The sequence below is a fragment of the Natator depressus genome, chromosome 3, assembly GCF_965152275.1.
Source record: "Natator depressus isolate rNatDep1 chromosome 3, rNatDep2.hap1, whole genome shotgun sequence".
Lineage (NCBI taxonomy): Eukaryota > Metazoa > Chordata > Testudines > Cheloniidae > Natator > Natator depressus.
The window spans coordinates 37,451,850-37,474,945 of record NC_134236.1 but is presented as its reverse complement, the minus strand read 5'-3'; the positions used below and the strand labels follow the sequence as shown (position 1 = coordinate 37,474,945).

The 23,096-nt window shown below is 40.8% G+C and overlaps 1 protein-coding gene across 2 annotated transcripts in view; it reads left to right on the top strand.

Moving 5' to 3' along the window:
* The window catches only part of TRAPPC12 (trafficking protein particle complex subunit 12), an 82,598-nt gene extending 60,310 nt beyond the window's left edge, over window positions 1-22,288 (top strand). For both annotated transcript variants that reach the window (XM_074947709.1, XM_074947708.1), the window contains 5 exons: window positions 5,848-5,921; window positions 14,303-14,401; window positions 19,113-19,213; window positions 20,013-20,100; window positions 21,539-22,288. In XM_074947709.1, the coding sequence (XP_074803810.1) occupies window positions 5,848-5,921; window positions 14,303-14,401; window positions 19,113-19,213; window positions 20,013-20,100; window positions 21,539-21,781 (605 nt within the window). In that variant the 3' untranslated portion in view covers window positions 21,782-22,288. The remainder of the gene's footprint in view (window positions 1-5,847; window positions 5,922-14,302; window positions 14,402-19,112; window positions 19,214-20,012; window positions 20,101-21,538) is intronic.
* The last annotated feature ends 808 nt before the right edge of the window (window positions 22,289-23,096 follow it).

Here is a 23,096-nt window from a genome sequence, read left to right as displayed (position 1 = left end):
GATGACTGGAAAAAGGCTAATGTAGTGCCAATCTTTAAAAAAGGGAAGGAGGAGGATCCTGGGAACTACAGGCCAGTCAGCCTCACCTCAGTCCCTGGAAAAATCATGGAGCAGGTCCTCAAAGAATCAATCCTGAAGCACTTACATGAGAGGAAAGTGATCAGGAACAGTCAGCATGGATTCACCAAGGGAAGGTCATGCCTGACTAATCTAATCGCCTTTTATGATGAGATTACTGGTTCTGTGGATGAAAGGAAAGCAGTGGATGTATTGTTTCTTGACTTTAGCAAAGCTTTTGACACGGTCTCCCACAGTATTCTTGTCAGCAAGTTAAGGAAGTATGGGCTGGATGAATGCACTATAAGGTGGGTAGAAAGCTGGCTAGATTGTCGGGCTCAACGGGTAGTGATCAATGGCTCCATGTCTAGTTGGCAGCCGGTGTCAAGTGGAGTGCCCCAGGGGTCGGTCCTGGGGCCGGTTTTGTTCAATATCTTCATAAATGATCTGGAGGATGGTGTGGATTGCACTCTCAGCAAATTTGCGGATGATACTAAACTGGGAGGAGTGGTAGATATGCTGGAGGGGAGGGATAGGATACAGAAGGACCTAGACAGATTGGAGGATTGGGCCAAAAGAAATCTGATGAGGTTCAATAAGGATAAGTGCAGGGTCCTACACTTAGGACAGAAGAATCCAATGCACCGCTACAGACTAGGGATCGAATGGCTAGGCAGCAGTTCTGCGGAAAAAGATCTAGGGGTGACAGTGGACGAGAAGCTGGATATGAGTCAGCAGTGTGCCCTTGTTGCCAAGAAGGCCAATGGCATTTTGGGATGTATAAGTAGGGGCATAGCGAGCAGATCGAGGGACGTGATCGTTCCCCTCTATTCGACACTGGTGAGGCCTCATCTGGAGTACTGTGTCCAGTTTTGGGCCCCACACCACAAGAAGGATGTGGATAAATTGGAGAGAGTCCAGCGAAGGGCAACAAAAATGATTAGGGGTCTAGAGCACATGACTTATGAGGAGAGGCTGAGGGAGCTGGGATTGTTTAGTCTGCAGAAGAGAAGAATGAGGGGGGATTTGATAGCTGCTTTCAACTACCTGAAAGGGGGTTCCAAAGAGGATGGCTCTAGACTGTTCTCAATGGTAGCAGATGACAGAACGAGGAGTAATGGTCTCAAGTTGCAATGGGGGAGGCTTAGATTGGATATTGGGAAAAACTTTTTCACTAAGAGGGTGGTGAAACACTGGAATGCGTTACCTAGGGAGGTGGTAGAATCTCCTTCCTTAGAGGTTTTTAAGGTCAGGCTTGACAAAGCCCTGGCTGGGATGATTTAACTGGGAATTGGTCCTGCTTCGAGCAGGGGGTTGGACTAATGACCTTCTGGGGTCCCTTCCAACCCTGATATTCTATGATTCTATGATCTTTCCTGTTGGGCCCAGTCCGGTAAGCATGCAGAGAGCATGCTTAATGGATGGGGACTCTTCAGAATCCAGCTGGAGGAGGGAGAAGTGGTGGTTGTGCTCTCCCTTATAACATTTAGCACAGTGGTTAGAGCACTTGCCTGGGATATGGGAGACCTAGGTTCAGTCTCCCTCTGCTTGATGGGGGTACTGGATTTAAACAGGGGACTCACACCTCTCAAGAAGGTGCTCTAACCGTTGAGCTATGGGATATTTTGATGTGGAGTGCTCTCAATCTTTCCTGCTGAAGTTGGATGTGAAAGAGTGATTGGAGCTGGGGGACTGGATCTAGGGTCTCCCACATCCCAGGTGGGTGCCCTAACCACTGGCCTATAGTCTCATTTGCACTTTCTCTCTCTGGCCCTATGCTTATGTAAGTATTAATATAAAGTGGAACAGCTTCAGTAGGAGAGACTGAGGGAGCCCCACATCAGACTATTCCTTACCACATGGTTAGTACACTCTTCTGAGACGTGAGAGGCCCCGGCTTAAATCCTTTGGTCCCATCAAACAGAGGTGAGATTTGAGCCCAGGTCTTCCACATCCTGCGTAAGTGTTTTAACCACTGGGCTAAAAATTATACGGGAGATACCATCGCCACCTCCTCCAGCATTTCTTGCAAGGAACCACTTAGGCACCTAAGTCATCTGACACCATGAGAGGGGTTTTCAGCTGGGGATTGCAAGCAGACATAAGCTCTTCCCTGACTTAGGCACCTAACTTTGTCAGAGGAGTGGGGCTAAGGATACACCCCTCGCATCAGCCTCTCCCATTGGCTAGCTTAGACATCCCAGCATCATCCTTTTTATGAGGTAGCTGTCCCAATAAATCTGTAAGGGTGCTCAGTACACTGTCAGCTTTCAAGTTTTATGGGCTGAGCGTCATCCTGGATGTGCCTGTATTTTGTACTTCAGAAGTGGCAACCCTAGTCACTTTTTTGAAAAACGGGACTAAGGCACCTAAGTAATTTAAGTGCTCTTGAAAATTTTATCTGATGTGAGTTTTTAGGCACTGTAACAGGACAGGTGTACCCCTTACCATGTCTAGCAAGCTAGGGGTTAAAACATCTATCACAGGAAGCCAGAAGCCTTTCTTCCACTGCCAACAATCTATGAGTTAACCTGGTTAACATTCCTCAGGACACTGTTCCCCTACAGGGTCTAGGAAATCGTTGTCTACCATTAGGGTGGGAGGAGAATAAATCAGTTTGTCTGGGTATAGTTGCCAACCAATGTGAAATTTTGCTTTAGACAAATCTCTAAGTGCTTTTTAGGGGGAAGGGGCATGTGCAAGAACCCATCAGCCAGATATTTGCATATGTATTCTGGTGAATATTAAATTTACTTTTTTCTGGGGACAAGACCAAAAAGCAGAGAGAAATACTTGGCCTTCCTCAAAAATTATTTGAAAAAATGAAGCTCCTTCTCTATGTGGCTCTGTTTTCACCTTATATTCCCTCTCCATACCTGGCTTCCTTCATAGGATTTCACTCTTTTCCACCCATTGGCTTTCTCCCACATGGATTCCCTCCTCATTTTCCCCAGGCCTTTTTGCCATTCCCCACCCTCTCTCTAAAAGACTGACTGCTTTTTGTCACATACGCAGAGACTTCTCTCCTAGCCACTTACTAGCTCTGTCCCCTGCAGGCTGCCCCTCTGACCTGCGGGTAACTGGGTCCTTGCTCTACGCCACTGTGTCTGCAACTGCCTTTAGAGCTGTGCTCAACTCAGCAGGGGGAAGAGCTAGAAAAAAGGTAGTCAGCAGGAACCAGGGGAGGGAGTAGCTGAACAGCTGGGAGAGATGCTGCTGTGCTTGGAGTACAACTGCCTGTCTGCCTAACAGTGCCAAAGGACTCTGGGGATGCTTGCAGGGACTGTTGGCTGCTCTTGTCTGATGGGGTTGGTCGGCTCTGCTCCCTACTTGCCCCTGTGCTGCACTTTGAGCTGCAGGATGCTTTTATTTTTGTGGAAAATCTAGCTGAAACAAACCTTATTAACTGTGGCTGAAGACAACCTTAAGTCATTATGGGGATTATGTCTGGGGGGTAATTTCCTTATTGCCGGTGTGAGTAGGTGCTGCACCAACCAGCGCATGACATGCATCTTCTCTAGTGTGGAGCAGAATGTCTCATTTTCCAATTGTTCAGTAGGAGAGATTTAGCACTGCACCATTTGCCTGGCAGCACGTTTGTTTTCTATAAGGAACCAAGTCTGCAGCTGCACCACGCACAGAGCTCCCATTGAAATGAATGGGAGCACATAGAGCCACTGTACAATCAGAGCCTAAATTAATAACCATTAGGAAGGAATGTTCAGATGGATAGTGTAACAGCAAGGGCTTGCAAGGTGAGTTATTGTCATTTCTACTACCGGGTTACTACTAATAATCATCAGGTATTGGGTTTCTCTTTTTTTGTTTTCCCATGTCATTCTTTAGCCCCTTGCTGCCAGCAATAAGAATCCCTCCTGAGTGTCCTTTTAGTGCATCTTGCATATTTATTCAGCCTTCGGACTTACTGGGCCTGAGCTTGTAGCTGCTCAATGTTCAGAACTCCCATTGTCTTCTGTGTATTGAGCAGCTGTAGAAATGTACGCAGCCATCTAGGTTCCATTTTCCAGCATATTTGAAACTTCTCATTGGCTGCTGTTTTTACTTTACTCTCTGCCTGTCCTGGCTACCACACAGACATTTTAATAGTGCCAGCAATAACAGAAAGTGTTCTTTATAACCAAGTGATGTCACAACACAAAACAATAAACTATAATCAAATGCATTCTTTTTTAAACACATCACAGTAAGTTTGAAATATGGTATGAGCTACATAATAGCTTAATTTTCAATCAACTGACTTGATCTCAGACCAGTGTAACCCCAGATTTTTTTAATATTAACATTTAGAGACAACACAAGCACAAAAACATCAGGAAATGCACTTGACAAACCTAAAATTGCTTCAAAAATGGGATGTTAACATCATTGGAAAGAGTTATTTAACACTGCCCTGTTTCTGCCATGGGCTCAGAAAGAAACAAAAGGTAGAAAACATGGGGTAGAATGTCCTCTCATGGTATGCAATGTACTCTCCAGTAATGGCAATACATGTTTTACATGAACTTGGGGTAGAAAATATATAAAATATGACTTCATACTGCTGAATGATATAAGAGAGCTATGACTAAGGAAGCTATTATAAATTAAATACCTGGTCGAATCTTGGAGACACAACTATGCACTCAATTTTTAATGTGTCTAGAACATAAAGTTATATTTTTTACCTATCTCACCAAGCTTTTATTACTTGTAATGAATGGCATTTGTAAATCATTAAAAAAAATTAACTCTCTGTAACCTGCCATGGTTTTTATAACAGACCCCTTTATTGCTACACAAGAACAAACAGTTATCACTGTTCTGTTGCAATCCCCCCTTTTTCTTCCTGTCTTTCCAACCCCAATACAGTAACTTTGAGAGTTGATCGTCAGGGTGAGCCGTAATATTTGTTTTCAAATAATTTAATTCAAAATCAATCATGTACCAAATTAATATTCCTAATGTCTATTTTTGAAGAACAGAAGACTACATTTATTTCTAGTACTGATCTATAGAGCCCTGCACGGATACAAAATTTTTATGTGCATCCGATCCGTGATCTGTAAACGTGGTCTGAAGATATAAAGCGGATATCCTCAGATTTGCACGTCTCTACTGATCTATGGTCCCTGTGACAGTGGATACATAGGGAGAACCATTCTCTTACAACATCATGAGTCTGTCTCAAACCAAGGGAATGAGCAATCTGCTGCTGCAGCCTTTAAAGCCTGCAAGCTCCAGGAGCGTGGAAAAGACAGACAGACTCGGCAGATTTTTCCACCATATCACTAAGCCAGAGGCAAACAAATAGTCCCAGACTGAGTGAGCTCTGACCCTGCATGTTCTGGCTTTGAGATGAGATTTCAGGCTACGTATGGGTTTTTAGTTGATTAAATTTAATCCCATAAATTACACAATTGTATGCTGATGGTAATAATTATTTAGATGTTTCTATGTATCTTTTGTTCTGTTGTTAGAAAATGTGTGGCTTCCTTTAGTATTTAATATGTTGCCTGAACTAAAAGCTGAAAGGTTGTCTGTTGCTTTTGCATCGTTGCATCATTTATGCAGATATTCTTTTCCTAGAACCAATCGAATTAGTCCTTTTGAGAGAGGCAGTATTTTCTATCTGACAGTACGGTGTGGCAAAGAATTAAAAATTCTATGCTAAAACCCAGTGATTTTAACAAGGGGGATCTTTTAAATCAGAATTCATAGGACTAATAATTGATGGCTAGAAAAAACCTCTAATTTATTTGTGCACATTCACAAGCTGCTCTTATTTTGTAGCCTCTGTTGAGCTGTGGAGGTCACGTCTGGGCCGGGTGATGTACTCCATGGCAAACTGTCTGCTAATGATGAAGGTACGTGGGTGGCAATAACTGCAGAGTTACCGTATGTACTAGAATAGAATGTCAGAGAAAGTGCAAGAGAATTACTGGTGCATGGATAGGGGAAGACTACCTGACTGTACAAGGTTTAGCTTAGTGAAGAATTAATTAGACTTAGTAATTACTTATTTAATAGATAACCACTTGCAGCAGTGTTCTTTAGGACCATATCTACACTTTTATTTCTCCTGAAATCATTTCAGAGCACATGCAATAACAATACAGAATTTGCATTTTTAAATTGAATTTTTCAAACACTTAACTAAATACTGTAATTAAAACCAATTATATGCTCTCTCTGTCTTTCTCAAACTGTGTACTAGGAATGTTGCTCTAGCTGCACACAGTAATGATACTGTAGGCTTTGTGTGTGACAGAGACTCGAAGCATCCAAATACATCTTCTGCCTTGTCCATATGTCTGTGCAACAAGATTCTGAACCTGGAGTTTTCAGTCTCCTATAGCTGCAAAGGAAGGAACAGTCAGAGTGGAGCTGGCTATTTTTTGCCTGTTTTTCCACCCTCTCCTGTAAGCCTTCCTACTCCATTTTGTGCAACAGCTTCTCCTTGCATTCAGAAAGAGGGAAAAACAAACTTCTTCCAAAGTAGACCTCGTTGCCACGGGAATAGGGATGCCCCTGTGCTAAGCTTGTGGCAAGAGCTATGGACTGCCTCAACCCAGATCTTAAAGCTACTTTATGGATCAGTTAGCAGCAAAACCCCAGAGCAACACTGTCCGCACTATAACCTCTCACAGACCAGGCTCTGAACTTCTCTATATTCCGAGTGTTGAACCCTGTTACAGTTTTGGCCTTCACAGCATTATTGGGATGTTGTGAAGCCCAAAACTGTAACGGTTCAAAAAAGAATTAGATAAGTTCATGGAGGGTAGGTCCATCAGTGGATATTAGCCAAGATGGTCAGGGATGCAACCCCATGCTCTGGGTTTACTTAGCCTCTGACTGACTGCCAGAAGTTGGGAGTGGACAACAGGGGGGTGGATACCTTGACAATTGCCTGTTCTGGTCATTCCTTCTGAAGTACCTGGCATTGGCCACTGCCGGAAGACAGGGTACTGGGCCAGATGGACCATTGGTCTGACCCAGTATGACCATTTTTATGATCCTAGTTGCCCAGCAGCATTCCTGAACCTAGCTTTCCATAAAGCTGAATAAGCTGCTCGTAAGCCTTGTTTTCTTGATGATTTTTAACACTCAAATAATATCTCAAATAGAGTACAGGTATGAAAGCGTCAGTTACTCAGAGACTGCCTTAAAATGCAGCATTCTGCTCTTATGAGGATCCCAGGAGATGGAAATGCATATTCAGAATAGTTAGAGTGAGATCAGCACTATTCCCTCTTACGTAAATACAACAGCACAGCAAATCAGGGTGGTTAGAAAGAAGCCCCATTCTGTCTTTAAAGCAAACAAGTCTTTGTTTTGAATCAGAATCCTGAGACACAGTTAGTTTTCAGGAAACTCTCCTTTTTCAAATGCAGGTGGGGAAAAAATTTAAACACTGAGTCTCCATTCCAAACTTAAATGTATAACTGGAATATAAAAATATCCAGTTAAAGAAATATAGTTAGCAAACATTGCAGGTTTTCAACAAGTTATACAGTAACTTTGCTTTTAACTATACTAATTTTTTCCCTAAGCTCCCTATATCTCCTTTAGTCACTTCTACTCTCCTCTTCTTTTCTGCTTCTGTATGCCATTCTTGCTTCTATTCCCCTTTCATCCTTTTCATGATATTTTCTTCTCACTTCAGTAGTGGCATGAACTCCAATTTCTAAGCAAGTCATCAGTGTTTCTGACAAGGTTGCTTCAAGAGAACTGCAACTCATTCTCCTTCCTTCATTTCTCAAAACCAAGTGTATTCACAATCTGTATTATAACTCTCAATCTAGGAAACTAGAATTCCAAGATTTATTTCCAGAATTCAGATTTCCCACATGACAATTATATGTTGCTATTGAACCCCCAACATAGCCATTACCTGTATTAAACTTGTCCTTGAATATGTTGCATGTGCCTTCCCATGATGCACATAATTTACAAGAACTGCCTTATAAGAGTCAACGAGGAGTCCGGTGACACCTTAAAGACTAACAGATTTTTTTGGGCATAAGCTCTTGTGGGTAAAAAACCTACTTCTTCAGATGCACTTCTTCAGAATCCCAAGCACTGCTACAGGCTGGGGACTGACTGGCTAAGCAGCAGTTCTGTAGAAAAGGACTTGGGGATTACAGTGGATGAGAAGCTGGATATGAGTCATCAGTGTGCCCTCATTGCCAAGAAGGCCAATGGCATATTGGACTGTATTAGTAGGAGCATTGCCAGCAGATCGAGGGAAGTGATGGCACTGGTGAGGCCACACCTCGAGTATTGCATCCAGTTTTGGTCCCCCCACTACAGAAGGGATGTGGACAAATTGGAGAGAGTCCAACAAAAATTGTTGCGGAGGGCAACAAAAATTATTAGGGGGCTGGGGCACATGACTTACGAGGAGAGGCTGAGGGAACTGGGCTTGTTTAGTCTGCAGAAAAGAGTGAGGGGGGATTTGATGGCAGCCTTTAACTACCTGAAGGGGGGTTCCAAAGAGGATGGAGCTAGGTTGTTCTCAGTGGTGGCAGATGATGGAACAAGAAGCCATGGTCTCAAGTTGCAGTGTGGGAGGTCTAGGTTGGATATTAGGAAACACTATTTCACTAGGAGGGTGGTAAAGCACTGGAATGTTACCTAGGGAGGTGGTGGAATCTCCATCCTTAGAGGTTTTAAGGCCCGGCTTGACAAAGCCTTGTCTGGGGTGATTTAGATGGTGTTGGTCCTGCTTTGAACAGGGGATTGGACTGGATGACCTCCTGAGGTCTCTTCCAACCCTAATATTCTATGAAGATGTATGAAGAAGTGGGTTTTTTACCCACGAAAGCTTATGCCCAAATAGATCTGTTAGTCTTTAAGGTGCCACCAGACTCCTCATTGTTTTTGTGGATACAGAATAACACAGCTACCCCCTGATACTTGACACTTATAAGAGTCAGAATATTTTAAGAGCAGTTTTCAAACATAAATCATATTGCAATTAAAATCAGGACAAAGTGTGAAGATAATCTATACTGTATATGCCACAAACCCTCTGATGGGTAAATTGGCTTCTTGTTTGTTTTTTCCTTTAAATTTTCCCAAATGTTAAAACAGTCTTAATAACAAACAATGCTCAGATATTCATCTCTGCTTTAATTGATTATTTTTTCAAATAATGATTTTTAAATGTGGTCTTTCTTGAGGATAAGTGTTTTTTGAGGAAACAAATTACACAAAAGCTTCAGATATGAGTAAAAGATATCAGTTGTCTGTAATATACTTCTAGAGGAGTATTCATTGTAAAATATATCATTCAAAATTGAAGCTTTTTGTTTTCCGGTGTAATGAATAAACAGACAAATTCTGGGTTTCTCCTGAACTGAGTCAGTGCAATCTATCGCCATCTAGTGACAATATATTATATTGGGATGTAATCCTGTGTTGATTCTGAAATACTATTTGTTACTTGAATCATTTGTGGTGTTGGGTAGAGTGGTGATGATGACAACAGTTATTTTCTGAACTATAATAACGTTCCCTGTAACCTTGGTGTAAAAAACATTGACTGATTTCCAGCTGTAAATTTTATTAACCTTTTCCTTTGGCCAAAAAAGGTAACTATTATTTGTTGAAATATAATTATAGATTATCTTTAAGGCTACGATTGTCAAAGGACCCTAAAATAATTAGTTTCCATGGGAGTAGGGTACCTAACACCTTTAGGCTCTTTTAACAATCCCAGCCTTAAATATTAAACCCAATAAATTCCCCTCAGTGTCATTCTTCTTGACCATCCTGAAAGGAAAACTTACGTGGCCCATGGAGTTCTGTACTTACATGGCCACATTACCACAGTATATGAGCACCTCACTAATAGCCCTGTTAGGTAGAAAAGGTGGTGATTTGAGGCACAGAGAAGTGACCCACGATCACACTGGAAACCTGTGGTGCAACAGAGAATTGAACCTGGGTCTCCTTTACCCAAGGCTAGTCCTCTAACCTAGTGGTTTTCAAACTTTTTTTTCTGGCTACCCAATTGAAGAAAATTGTTGATGCCCGCGACACAACAGAGCTGGGGATGAGGGGTTTGGGGTGTGGGAAGGGCTCAAGGCTTGGGCAGAGGGTTAGGGTGCAGGGGTGAGGGGTGCAGGGTGGGGCTGGGAATGAGGGGTTCAGGATGTGGGAGGGGGCTGTGGGCTGGGGCAGGGGGTTAGGGTGCAGGCGGGGGTCTGGGCTGGGGTGCAGGCTCTGGTGTGGGGCCAGGTATGAGGGGTTTAGGGTGCAGGAAGGGGCTCTGGGTTTGTGCGGGGGCTCAGGGCTGCGGCAGGGGATTGGTGCGCATGGTTGGGGCACGGGCTTACCTCAGGCGGCTCCAGGTCAGCAGCGTAGCGGGGGTGCTATGGCAGGCTTCCAGCCTGTCCTGGCACCGCAGACCGCGCTGCGCCCCAGAAGCAGCCAGCAGCAGGTCCAGCTCCTAGGCGGAGGCGTGCAAGCGGCTCCTTGTGGCTCTCACCTGTGGGCACCACTCCCTAGCTCCCATTGGCCGGTTCTCAGCCAATGGGAGTGTGGAGTCGGTGCTCAGGGTGGGAGCAGCACTGGCTCTACTGCAGTTAAAACGATGTGGAGGAGGAAGGGAAGACCACAATCTATACTAGTGACAGAAGAGTCTGATGTCTGAGCATTCTCTTCTGATCTGGATTCTCTTCTGATTTAAAAGACAGAGACAGCATAAATTGTCCTCTGTCTTGCTTTAATTATGCTGCAGCACTGACTTCTGGATTCCTAACACTGTGAAACTCTGTTTTCATAGCCACTACACAAGTACTACAGGGAGGGAAAAGGGCAAGTTTTTCCTTTTTAATAAAGTTATTCCTATCCTCCTTTCTCAGGACCAGTTTCTCAGGACTAATCCTAATGACCAGTTGAGGGTGCAAAAACATATTTTACTTTTCTTCATGCAAATAGTCTGATTGGATTTATTGGGACTATTTACATGAGTTAGTCTATCTAGGTTTAGGTCTAAATAGTGCTTGATTCAAAAGTTATTAAAATTTAACACAGTTTTGCCCATTCTCATAAATTTATCATGAGTAATGCAAATTTGTCCCCTCCTGCAGGCATTCTCATGATGATGCAAAAATCTTCAGCCTTCGTGCGATTTTTTTTTTTTTTTTTTTTTTTTTTAAGGAAGCAGTGTGTGAGAGAGAGAACTCCCTACTTCTGTTTTATAGTTTAGTGGAAGGTGTGTGAACCTTTTAAGCCCCAAGACCATGAGTTCTAGTCCTAATGCTTCCAGTGACTGCTGTTAACGTTTCTGTACCCTTCTCAACCCTTATTATAAGCCAAGATTTCATATCATATAGGAGGGTAACTGTCCTTCACCATTTGCACAGATAACTGGGAGCTTACACAAACCTACTTCAAGCAGAGCTGAGAATGAAACACAGGTCTCTAATATAACAGAGCTAAATTTATCCACTTTGCAACATAGTCGTCCAGAGGGAACCTGTCAAATCAGGTGCTTGTGTAACTAACATTAGTGCCATGTGGCTCTGTGCCATAGTGTAGTGGGTAAGCCCACAGATTAATGACTCTTCTACTGCATCCATGCGAAGAGGTGTGGTTCTTTAGCTGAAGTGTTAGCGACTCACCCTTTTACACCCAGAATACAACCCTACATATGTCCCAAGCAGGGGCATTGTTTCACTAGGTTATGCTCTCTGTAACCGCTACACCACCATCTGCTCCCAGAACGCGGAATAGAAACCAGTAACCCTGTTGTCCAGCCTTCCATTTCTGTAACCCACTCACTGTGTGTGTGGTGTCTCCCTATATGGGCTAGTCTTCATACAGATAACGGCATGCTTTCCTCTTACCACTTACTCTTTAAGCTAAAGTGGAGGAGGTCTATGCTTTGGATCAGAAGATTGTGGTTTCCAGCCCTGCTCATATCCATGTGGGGGTGAAAAACTACATATATGTATAAAAGTTAGGGTAAGGACTGCAGAGTGATAATTGGAATTATTTTATTTTGTAAAACATTGCATTTAAAAGTGAATTAGTATAACATCCCATTTGTTTTACTGTTGCATTTTTATTATGTGTAATTGGTTACGTATAATTGTCCCTTTAGACATAATATGTTGTGACAGACTGCTTTGTCTCTTCACTGAAGAGTTAACTCAAGTTCTCTACCCTCAAGTTATTCCTCTCAAGTTAGCATAGCTCAAGGTGGGGCAGCCACACTGCAAAATAATATTCAAGCAGCTGCATTCACTCATATGTGGTACAAAGACTTCTGGGTACACATCGCATGATTCTTAGCACTGCAATAAGTTGAGCTGCTCTATGAATTCTTTCCCATTGATTTGTGGGAGAACTTTTCTGCCCTATCTGGCTATTGGAGGTGGGGGAAGAATTGTGGGAAGGCAGTGGAGGTCTAGCAGCACTTGAGTAGTGTTAACCTGTATCCACACGTGCTCTCTCGAGTTTTAAAATATGCCCCCTCTTGGGCTAGCCACTCGAGTTAAAAACTCCAGCACACTTGAGGTAAGAGGTTTTATATATGGATGGGACTCAAGTTATAACTCAAGTTAACTTTAAGGTGCAAGAAAAGCCTTTAGTGTGTGTTTAAGACTAACAGAATGTGGGAGATTTTGCCTGTGTCCAGAGTGGAAGAGCCTGTTGGTGAACTCCCCTAAAAGATCAGAATTTGATTTAATAAACGTATTATTCCAGAAAGCTAGCCTTGTTCTCAGTGGTGTAACATTAATGCTTATGGAAGCATCTCACGAAATGACAAGACTATGGAGCCTTTCACCTGTCCATCACCAGTTTGAATCATACCTAGCTCAACAGGGATTAAAAGCTGTTCCTACCTAATACAAGTTTGGTGGTCCCTATATGAGGTGAGTTTGGTGAATCCCAGTTCCAGCTCCTGCCTCACAAAGTCACTACCATGCTTTTCACTAGACTGTAAGCTCTTCAGCGCAGGTACTGTTTCATACTACGTGGTGTTTATACGATGCTTAGTACAATGGGCCCCCAATCTCGGTTGAGTTCTCTACCAAGAGTTCCAGTAGCAGAGGCCAAAATCACCTTACTCACTATAAATTTGTGAGAGTTCTCAACAGTGTAAATATCGCACACACGTTGATGGAAGAGGGAGTTCAAAAGAAAGCGGACCAAATAAAACCACCTGACTTTTTTAGTGTCAGTCTGTTGGATTTTTGAACTTCTGGGGTAGCCAATATTGATACAGTAACATTTAGTACGACATGGTGCATCAGAGTGAGAACAAGAGCTCTAAATATGTCAGTTATTAAATATTATACATGTATCATTGTTAATGAAGTATAGTCACAGTTTGCAAATTGTTTGCAATTGAAGATCTCTTTGATTTTTGTTACTGCAAAATTGGATTATTACAGGTCGTGATCTGGGTCAGAAATAGGCAGGTCTTAGTCATTTTAAATATAGCCTTAAGAAAACATAACACAGTTCACAATATCTCCCATCAGTTATGGAGTAGAGGAGAAGGCAGAAGAAATGCCTGTGGCATTTTTTCCAAGTAAGTTGGGGGGGAAAGTGACCCCTGTTGCTTTTCAGCATTAAAATTTGCAGAGATTAGAGCACCTTCAAGAGACAAAACAAAACAAAATGGTAGGCTACTAGGCAGAGTGTATACACAAGCGTCTCAAGATAGCTGGCAAAGCCTGGAACGAGCAGGCTGTGCCCTTTAGTCTCTGATATGGTTTTGATTTTGAGCATCGCACACTAGAAGTCCTTGTATTACGATTTACACATGGAATTTTCAGAAGTGCCAAAATCACTTGGGTGCATAATCCCCATTGATTTAGACTAAATGGCACTTGTGCTTTTAATTCACTTCGGTGCTTTTGAAAATGCCACCCGAAATCATTATTGGAAGCTGAAGAGTAAATAATCAGGTTGTGTTGCTAATTTTGCTGAGGAGAGACGTGACCCAGTTAGAAAAAGAAATGTAAAGAAAAATCTGCCACTTTATCACTGGGTGTAGTGTACATTTCCAATAGAACTGAATAGTCAGAAGGTTAGCATAGCCAGCAGCTAGCACTGCCATGTTGGAAGGATATTCCATTAACATTAAATATTTGCAATGATTTTAATTCTGTACTCGTTCTCATTAATATCTGTTTACTGCATACACACTTTTTAAAATGAGCGTACATAAAACAATGAGTGAATGCTGATCTTAAAATCTAGTCATGTGCTTTTTCCCCTTTAGGACTATGTGCTTGCTGTAGATGCATATCACACAGTCATCAAATATTACCCAGAACAGGAACCTCAGCTGTTGAGTGGAATTGGAAGGATTTTTCTTCAGGTATATATGTTACTCTGAATATGCTAAGTAACGTTGTTGACAGTAATGTAATGAGTAATTGCTGTATTTAAAACTCTGTTGTTCTTCTTCTTAGGTGTATATATGGCAACCTCTATGTAGTAGAGGCTTTAAAATAAGATGAAACAGCAGAATTTCTACCATGAAACATTTGACTAGATTAGAAAATGTAAAGTATTTACAGTGGTGAATCAAACTTTAATTACATTATCTAACAAAGATCACACTATGGAAATTATACCTAGTAATTATATCAGCTCAAATGGTGAGACCCTGGTCCCACTAGAGTCTATAGCAAAATTCCCACAGACTTTAATGGGGCCAGGATTTCACCCCAAATCTAATTTCCCTCTTCTTCAAACCCAGACAGGCTTCTGGTGTTTAATCAAACTGCTCCCTAAACAGCTTAATCCAAAAGCCATGTCAGAATTTCCTCACCTTCCGTTTGCCATGGCATTATTTCCATTGTGGAGAGAAAAGCCAATAGTGTTTCATGTGTACAAAGAATGTGCATATGGCTGTGTAGATGACACCTATTAAATACTGTTGGAATATTACATTATTTTTCAAAAAATGATCTCTTATTGCTATGCTACATAGTTATCTGATGAAAATTTAAGTCCTAATATTTCGTATCCAACAAATCCATAAAGAATGGGTTTGTAACATTCCTTAATGTTAAACACTTCAGACTTTCTCTTTTATTAATAAAGAACAATATTAGTGCTTAAATGATGTATTTATAAACTTTCTTCTTGTCTGTGGTGATAAGGCTGTAAAATTATGCATCCGATGAAGTGAGCTGTAGCTCACGAAAGCTCATGCTCAAATAAATTGGTTAGTCTCTAAGGTGCCACAAGTACTCCTTTTCTTATTTCAAGGTAGTTGATCATTCAGTAGAGTGGAGGTGGTGTTTGAAGGTCTTTTTCTGAATCAGAATTGATCTGACCGTTAAAGTGAAATTCCTATACAATTGAAAAATATAAAAGTTAATTATAACCTAAATAGACAACTTCTACTAACTATGAATAAAGCTACTCGAAATCCACATAACTAATAATTCTGGGTCATAATAGAAAAATCAATCAGCCAGTTTGGATGCTTTACTTGGCACTGTCATGTGACAAAGCAGAGATCACTTCCTGCCCCTGGATTCTTTCTCTCAGATACATCAGTGACTGCATTAACACTCTCAACCTCGAGAGAGTGGGCGCAGACTGCCCCATGTCTCTGAAGAGCAGACTGTCCATCCAATTTAAAGAGTGGTGTTAACAGGCTCTGAGATGAATCCTGTCAAGTTGTCATCCTCCTTGATGGTTGGCTATGACATGGGATTATTTGAATTAGTGGTTTTACTGCCAGAACTGGACCTTTCCTCATAGAGTAGCAGAAGGGAAAATAAAGCATGAGGTGCCTGTTGGCCTGCTTACATAACCCTGGACAATAGCTAATGAAAACACCACTTCTAAATGCAAATAGTTCTTTGGCCTGGTGCATCAGGGAAAATGTCTTTATTGCTTGGCAATATCTCCTGTTTTTATTTGGTAGTTTTGACTAAAAGAAGGATTCAAATTGCCTGTTTATGAAAATAAGAATAAAATCTCATTGAGAGAGGGTAGACTGGACTGAAATTTAATAACAAGAAATTCCATCTTGAGAGTGCTAAGCAACTGATACAGGAATTTAATGTCAAAAGACGCTCCCCGACTTGTGCAATCGTTCCATTTCGGAACGCCTTGTGTCACTCGAGTTTTGCGTAAGTTGGAAATGTATACCCGACCACTACACCAAAAAAAAACCTCCTGTCTGTGTGTTGCTTTTGCCGGGAACAGATCAGGAATGGAGGCTTCCAACTCCTGTTAAGTTAGTAAGTAATCTAGCTAGAAAATGAGTTAAATTTCCTTTTGTTTAATGGCTGGTAAAATAAGCTGTGCTGGAGGGAATGTATATTCCTGTTTTTGTGTCTTTTGGTAACTTAAGGTTTTGCCTAAAGGGATTCTCTGTGTTTTGAATCTGATTACCCTGTAAGATATTTACCATCCTGATTTTACAGAGGTGATTCTTTTACCTTTTCTTTAATTAAACTCGGGGAGAGAGAGAGAGAGAGAAAGGTGCAGCAAAGAGGAGTTGGGAGCCAGCATGTGTAGGTGTCAGCTGTGTAGCATGTTTGAACTCTAGAACAGGCAAACTCCATGAGAAGACACAACCTTTTGCAAAAACTGAGGGGAAAGGCAAAGGGAACTTTTCAGCACTCAAGCCTCACAGTTTCTCAGAAAAATGGTGCCAAGTGATTCCCAAGTAGTCTCAAACTAATCTGCTAGCCATGACTTGCAACCAGAAGAGGCACAATGAGCCAGATTTTACCCATTTATGAAAGTACCAAAGGTATTTTGGGAGTGGAATTCAACTCCTAAGTGTGAAGTAATGCAGTGGTGAATTACTAGATAAACCCAGGGTTGTGAGTTCAATCCTTGTAGGGGGCCATTTAGGGATCTGGGGCAAAAATTGGGGATTGGTCCTGCTTTGAGCAGGGGGTTGGACTAGATGACCTCCGGAGGTCCCTTCCAACCCTGATATTCTATATGATTAGTGAAGAAGTGCTATGAATATGAAGTCGAGGGTAGAGTCTTGGGAGACGTAACATTGGCATAAGGATAAGCCACGTGTTGTATTCTCTCTCACTTCAAATTTCTCACAAGACCCAATTCTTCTATAATGCCTACAAGAATGTGTTGGTTCAGGAGCTGTGAGATATAGTTGAAGGGTTTTTAATTTTCTTTTTAAGTATACGAAATAGTGTGTGTGTTTTATGTTTAATGTTACCTATATCCTTCACCTTCCAAATGTCACTTATCTTTAATTTGTTATGAGCTTCTTAGGGCAGGAATCATGTCTTCCTAGCACAGTGGGTCCCTGATTTTGAATGAGGCCTTCAATAGCTACCGTCATATAAATACTAAATGAGGGGAGAGATTTGGAAAAAGCAGAAAAGGCCACAGTCTACCCCAGAGATGCTTTAAGAGGTAATGTGAGTAAAGCTGTCAGCAACCACTTGGGACACATCAGAGACAAATTCAGCCTGATAGGTTAGGAGGAAACAATGAAGATGGTTTGGTCTTCAGTATTTCATTTTATGCTCCTAAAGTACTCTGAATCTGCTTGCTAGCTAACCCTTATTTGCTATTTGAATAACTCCATCAAAGGACTTGAAAAGTGAAATTACTGTTTAATTTACAAACCAGTGCTTTTAAGTTGTTCTGTGACTATTTTAAGCCCAGTTTCTGCAATAAGTTACAGCAAAGGGGACTTAAAAATAGCCCCCCAAATTTTTTTTGAAAAATAATCCTATTTTTCAGACTAACAGAAACCATGGTTAGTGAGTGCAGATTACATTGGAGGAACATTAACCATGGGTTTGATTATTTGAGGCTAACAAGAGGGTTTTGTGTTAATTTGGAAACATTAATAATCATAATAGTTACATTAGTTCAGAAAAAGTGACTGAAATTCCTAAATTAATTAAATAAAATCCGGTGGCGGTGGGAAAGTAATTTTAAATGGTTAAAATTCCAGGACTAATTTAAACTGATTCTTGTATGTCAGATATCCTGGAGAAGCAAAAGAGATAAATACTTTCCATTTGTTTAATGGAGTAAAGGCACTTAACAAATGAATAGTTTATGTATAGTAATTGCATATTATTCAGACACTTGAATGCTGAGATACAGTTAAGAAATAAGAATTGTTCGTGATAAGTTTTGTAAACTACCATATTTTTGCTAAAAGAGAAGAAAAAGCTTATTTCCTAAAATAGTCACTCCTAACTTAAAAACTGTGACATTTGATTTACTTTACACCTTGACCACCCTCCCAAAAGAATTATTAATTCTGTTTTCTGACAGTTCCCAAATCCATCACTCCTTCCACCCACGCACTCCCTTTATCATCTAGCCCAATACTTCTGAATCCACCACATTATCCCTTCCCCAGTACCCTAACTGAGACTCTTCTAAGTGGCTTCTCTACCTGGTATTTTTGTCTCCCTAGCAGCAGTGGCGGGGGTTGTTCTCTGGTCTCTGGCTGTGGGGTGATTGCTCAGGAGGGGACTAGATCTCCTCTGGTCATAGGTGGGGTGGCCATCTGAAGAATGGATCTTCCACAAGCTATCTGGCTACCATGCTCCATCTCACTTATGATTGGTGGCTCCTGGCTTTGAGGAGTGATCCTGTTTCCTCTCTTGTGTAGTAGCTACTGGAGGTAGCTCTGCTATCTTCTCATTTCCAGCTAATTTTGCAAACCTCTGGGGTTTTCTTTACAATGAAGAGCCTGGACACCTGTCAAAGCTGTTAGAAATGAGGAGACAAAGCCACCACTACGTAATATTCTAATGTTCCACTGAGCCCAGTTTAAGAACCAGGTCCTTAGGGAAGAGGACACTGTATGTGTTTTTTGTTATTCACTTCTATGAGCTTAATGAGGAATTGTAAAAGTCAGCCTTGATAATGGCTTTAGTCCATTCACAGTGAATAATGGCTAATCAGAGAGGTAGAATTATGATGCCAGTTACTTTAATACTTCATATGTTTTCACGTTTTGGTTCTTTGTGGAAGGATGTCCCATGAAGAGCTCATTTGAATGGGTCTTTCTCTTTCTCATGCATTGTCCTAACTTTCTTGTAATTTTTGTCATCCAGATTGGAGATATAAAAACTGCAGAAAAATATTTTCACGATGTTGAGAAAATGAGTCAGAAATGGGATGGACTACAGCACCAAATTATGGTTTTAATGAACAGGTAGATAATTTAAGAGCTAAATAAAACTTTAAAATATGATTTTGCAAAATGTGCATTGTGAGTTTTAAAGTACCCTTGAGAGTATCTCTTTCTCTTTCTTGCTCTCTTTTATGTAACCACATCTGTCAGAAGTGAGACTGAATGGCATGTACACCCATGAGATCTGTATTACTTGGTGTAGTCATCTTATCCTGGCTTGAAACTCTTTAGTTACAAGAGTTGATTTTACAAAGTTATTTCTCATTCTTCAAAGCATTGCATATTTTACCCTATTTTTTCAATATATACTTTTAGGAACAAAGAAGCTCTTTTGGATTCTGATCCTGCAATCAGATTTGCTAGTGCAGACCCAGCACTTGCTAGCTTCAAACGGATGCCAAGATATGCACTAGTAAATCAGATTGCATGATGGAGTCCTCAGGTTTTGGTGTTTATCATATTAGCTAAATATATTTTGACAAGTAAAATAATACTACAGGTGTGTTCTGGAAACAGATATAACACTTGTAGTTTCACAGAGAAATTATTTTAGGAAGACTCTCTGTATTTTAATAACAAATATAGAAAAGCATTGCTTTGTTGGCAGAATATCTGAAGTGGTCAGTGATCTGAATTGTCACTTCATTTGTCTGTAAATCTGTGTCTCACAGCTGGCTCACGATTACACTGTGAAGAGCAAATGTCAAAAACTCTTCGCATTTATAACAGGGAAAATAAAAAGTGGTCTCCGTTCCATTTGAAATGTATTATCACCTTGGGTTTTTCAGGATAACTGACTCACGTGTCACTTACTTTCTAGAGCATTTCTCCATCTTGGTCAGAATAACTTTGCAGAGGCTCACAGAGCCTTCACAGAAATTTTAAAGATTGACCCTGCAAATGCTGTGGTAAGACTCCGGATGTACTACATTGAATTGACACCTAAGTGGTTCCTGTCATAGCTTATCCCTAAGATATAGATAGCACCCAAAGGGTGCTTGGAGCTCTATAGAAAAATTAGATATGGTCCATGCTCAAAAGGGCTTTCTCTATACATAAAGATAAGATACAAATAAAAACAAAGGGATGAGTAGGGGAAGGCAGGACCAGTTTACCTGAAGAGCATGATTGTTTACTGCACGCATTGTAATGAGTTACATGTTAAGGGGGCTGTGTGAGGGCTTTTATATGTTGGCTTTGTTTTGTTAGAGGTACATATTGGAAAACAAAATGGTAATTGCAAACATATGGGGAAATAATTTGTCATCGGATAGTATTAAAGGGACACTATCCGCTTGAAAAATCACACTTTTTTACCCCATTTTAATTACTGTATTTAGAAATAACACTAAAGGCTCCTGATCCTGAAACTGCATCTGTGCATGCACATGGGTCTGCCCATATAGAGCCAACTGTAAATCAGAGCCTAAAAATTCTTATCACTGAAAGACATTACAGAAGAATTGTCAAGTTTTTTCATCTTGTTTACTTGTATATTTGGCAGCTCTCTGACTATAGGGATGTATCAGTGTGCTGATCCTTGGGCACAAGCATATGTTCCCAGTGCCATGTTCCCGGGCCCCTTTAAGACTGAGGGAACCAAGTTCAGGGAGCACATGCTTGGAGTCCTGTGACTGCAGGCTGTAAATGCCACCTGCTATAACTAGAGACCGCTTCCCCTCATTTGTGGGAGACCTACTTAGGAAAGAGGGTTGTGTCCTCCCCTATCCCCAGCTTTCAGAAAGTGTGAAAATTTCCATTGCTAAGTATTTCATACTACTTTTATCTCTTTTGTACCCTGTGTTACTGAATAAATTCTGCTCTGATTAACAGGATATGGAACCTGATGAGCATTTGGGATTTATTTGGACTGCCCTAGTTAGTGAATCTACCCATTGACTTAAAAGTCAGTTTCAGTAAATCAGTTTCCCCTGTTTGCATCTGTGTTTCATGTAGCTGCAGGGGAGAGAAGGACATTTTTAAAAATAGGAATATGCAAGTGTAAAACTAGAATAATTGGCAGGAGGATTCAAGGACAAATGTGGTATCTGAAACCACTTTCAGCTCGCTTTTAACATTATCTGTTGAGTCCCTTTACCAATCTGAATTCCAGCTTGGATTCTTCTATCTTTTAGAACTTCAGATGCTGGAGGTCAGCCAGTTTTTGTTATGGGATAGACACTGAAAGTAACCAAGCTCCCCATGCCAAGGATAAAAGAATTGAATTGTAGGATAAATAATACATTTCAACCATTGCAAATATTTGCCAAAAAAAAAAAAAGTAAAGACTTATTAAATTTGGTTTGACTCCAGACTCAATATATATATTATAATCTTTTTCTCTAGGCTAATAACAATGCAGCTGTTTGTTTGCTTTATCTGGGAAAATTGAAGGATTCCCTCCGGCAGTTGGAAGGAATGGTTCAGCAGGACCCTAAACACTACCTACATGAGAGTGTTCTTTTCAATTTGACAACTATGTATGAATTGGAGTCATCCCGCAGTATGCAGAAGAAGCAAGTGCTGCTTGAGGCTGTAGCTGTCAAAGAGGGTGATAGCTTTAACACTCAGTGTCTCAAGTTAGGATAGTTTGTTTTCATCCTCCAATTTTTTTTATGAAAGGCTGATTTTTAAAATTGTACATACTCGCGAATATGTAAATGTTCCTCTTATGAATGAAATGTAATAAAATCTCTAATTATGAACATATAGCAGAATTACTACACTATCTACACGGTCTGGAACAATAATCCTTGCCTGTCACTATTGGGATTTTGTGCTGATCTATAGCCAGCTTCATCTCTTCAGGTCTGTTACTATTTAGTTATTCCTAACTGTCGTATCCATAATCACATTTACTCAGATGGATTCCTTTTTTTAGGAGTGACACGTTTGAGCTGACTTGTCTTGATGGTGGTTGTTATAAATTCTTCAGTGATTGGGGGAGAAACATGATATTATCAAGTCTCATAACATGGCTAAGGGTTCCAGAGAATGTCTGTATAAGTAGCATTTATCATAAAAGTTAAATCCTGAATGCAGATTTGCTTTCAGCTTCTTCTAGCGTGTATATCCCACCCTCCCAAGCCAATAAACTCAGTTCCTCATATTTGTGCACTCACAGTTGATTGTTTCATTTTTTTAATTCAGTATTTAAAACCCTGTACTTTCAAATGAGGTCTCTGGATCAACAGAAGAACCACTACCATCCCTTAATTTATCCCTATTTGATAGAGAATCAATCCAGATACCCTGTTAATTTGTAAAACAGTTCTAAATACGACAAATAGAGAGAGCTATACATTGTGCTCAAGCACAATAATGGTCAGGAGTAAGATTCTCTTACAGCAGTTGGAGTAGCCTATCATCATGAATTACTGCACTGGGACAATGTGCAGTCTTGAGCTACGATGGTTCAACACCACGCCTTTTAGTCAGGTTTTTATACTACACCTCCCACTGTGATATCTCAATGCTTGTAAACAGTACAGGCCTACATTTTTAAAAGTAGCTAGTAAGATTTATTTATTTATTTTATTTATTTATTGAGATGTCCAACTTGAGGCGCATCCTAAAGGGACCTGATTTTCAGAAAGTTCTAAGTGTTCACCTCTGAAAATCAGACCTCTTTGAGGTGTACAAGTTGGGCAGCCAAATACTGAAGTATCTATAATCACTGATCACTTTTGAAAACTTTGTCAGCACAATAACAGCTGTATGGCTAAGTGTTTTGGCCTGTTGTTCTAGAATGCTGCTATTTCTCCCATAAGGTAGTGGTATGTTGATGCAGTGGATAGCCAGGCTCCCGAAAGTTTTAAAAAATTAAATCTATATAGGACTTCTGTGGTTAAGGTCAGTGTTCCACAGCGGAATCTGATCCCAACTAGTCCAAGAAGGACAGGCA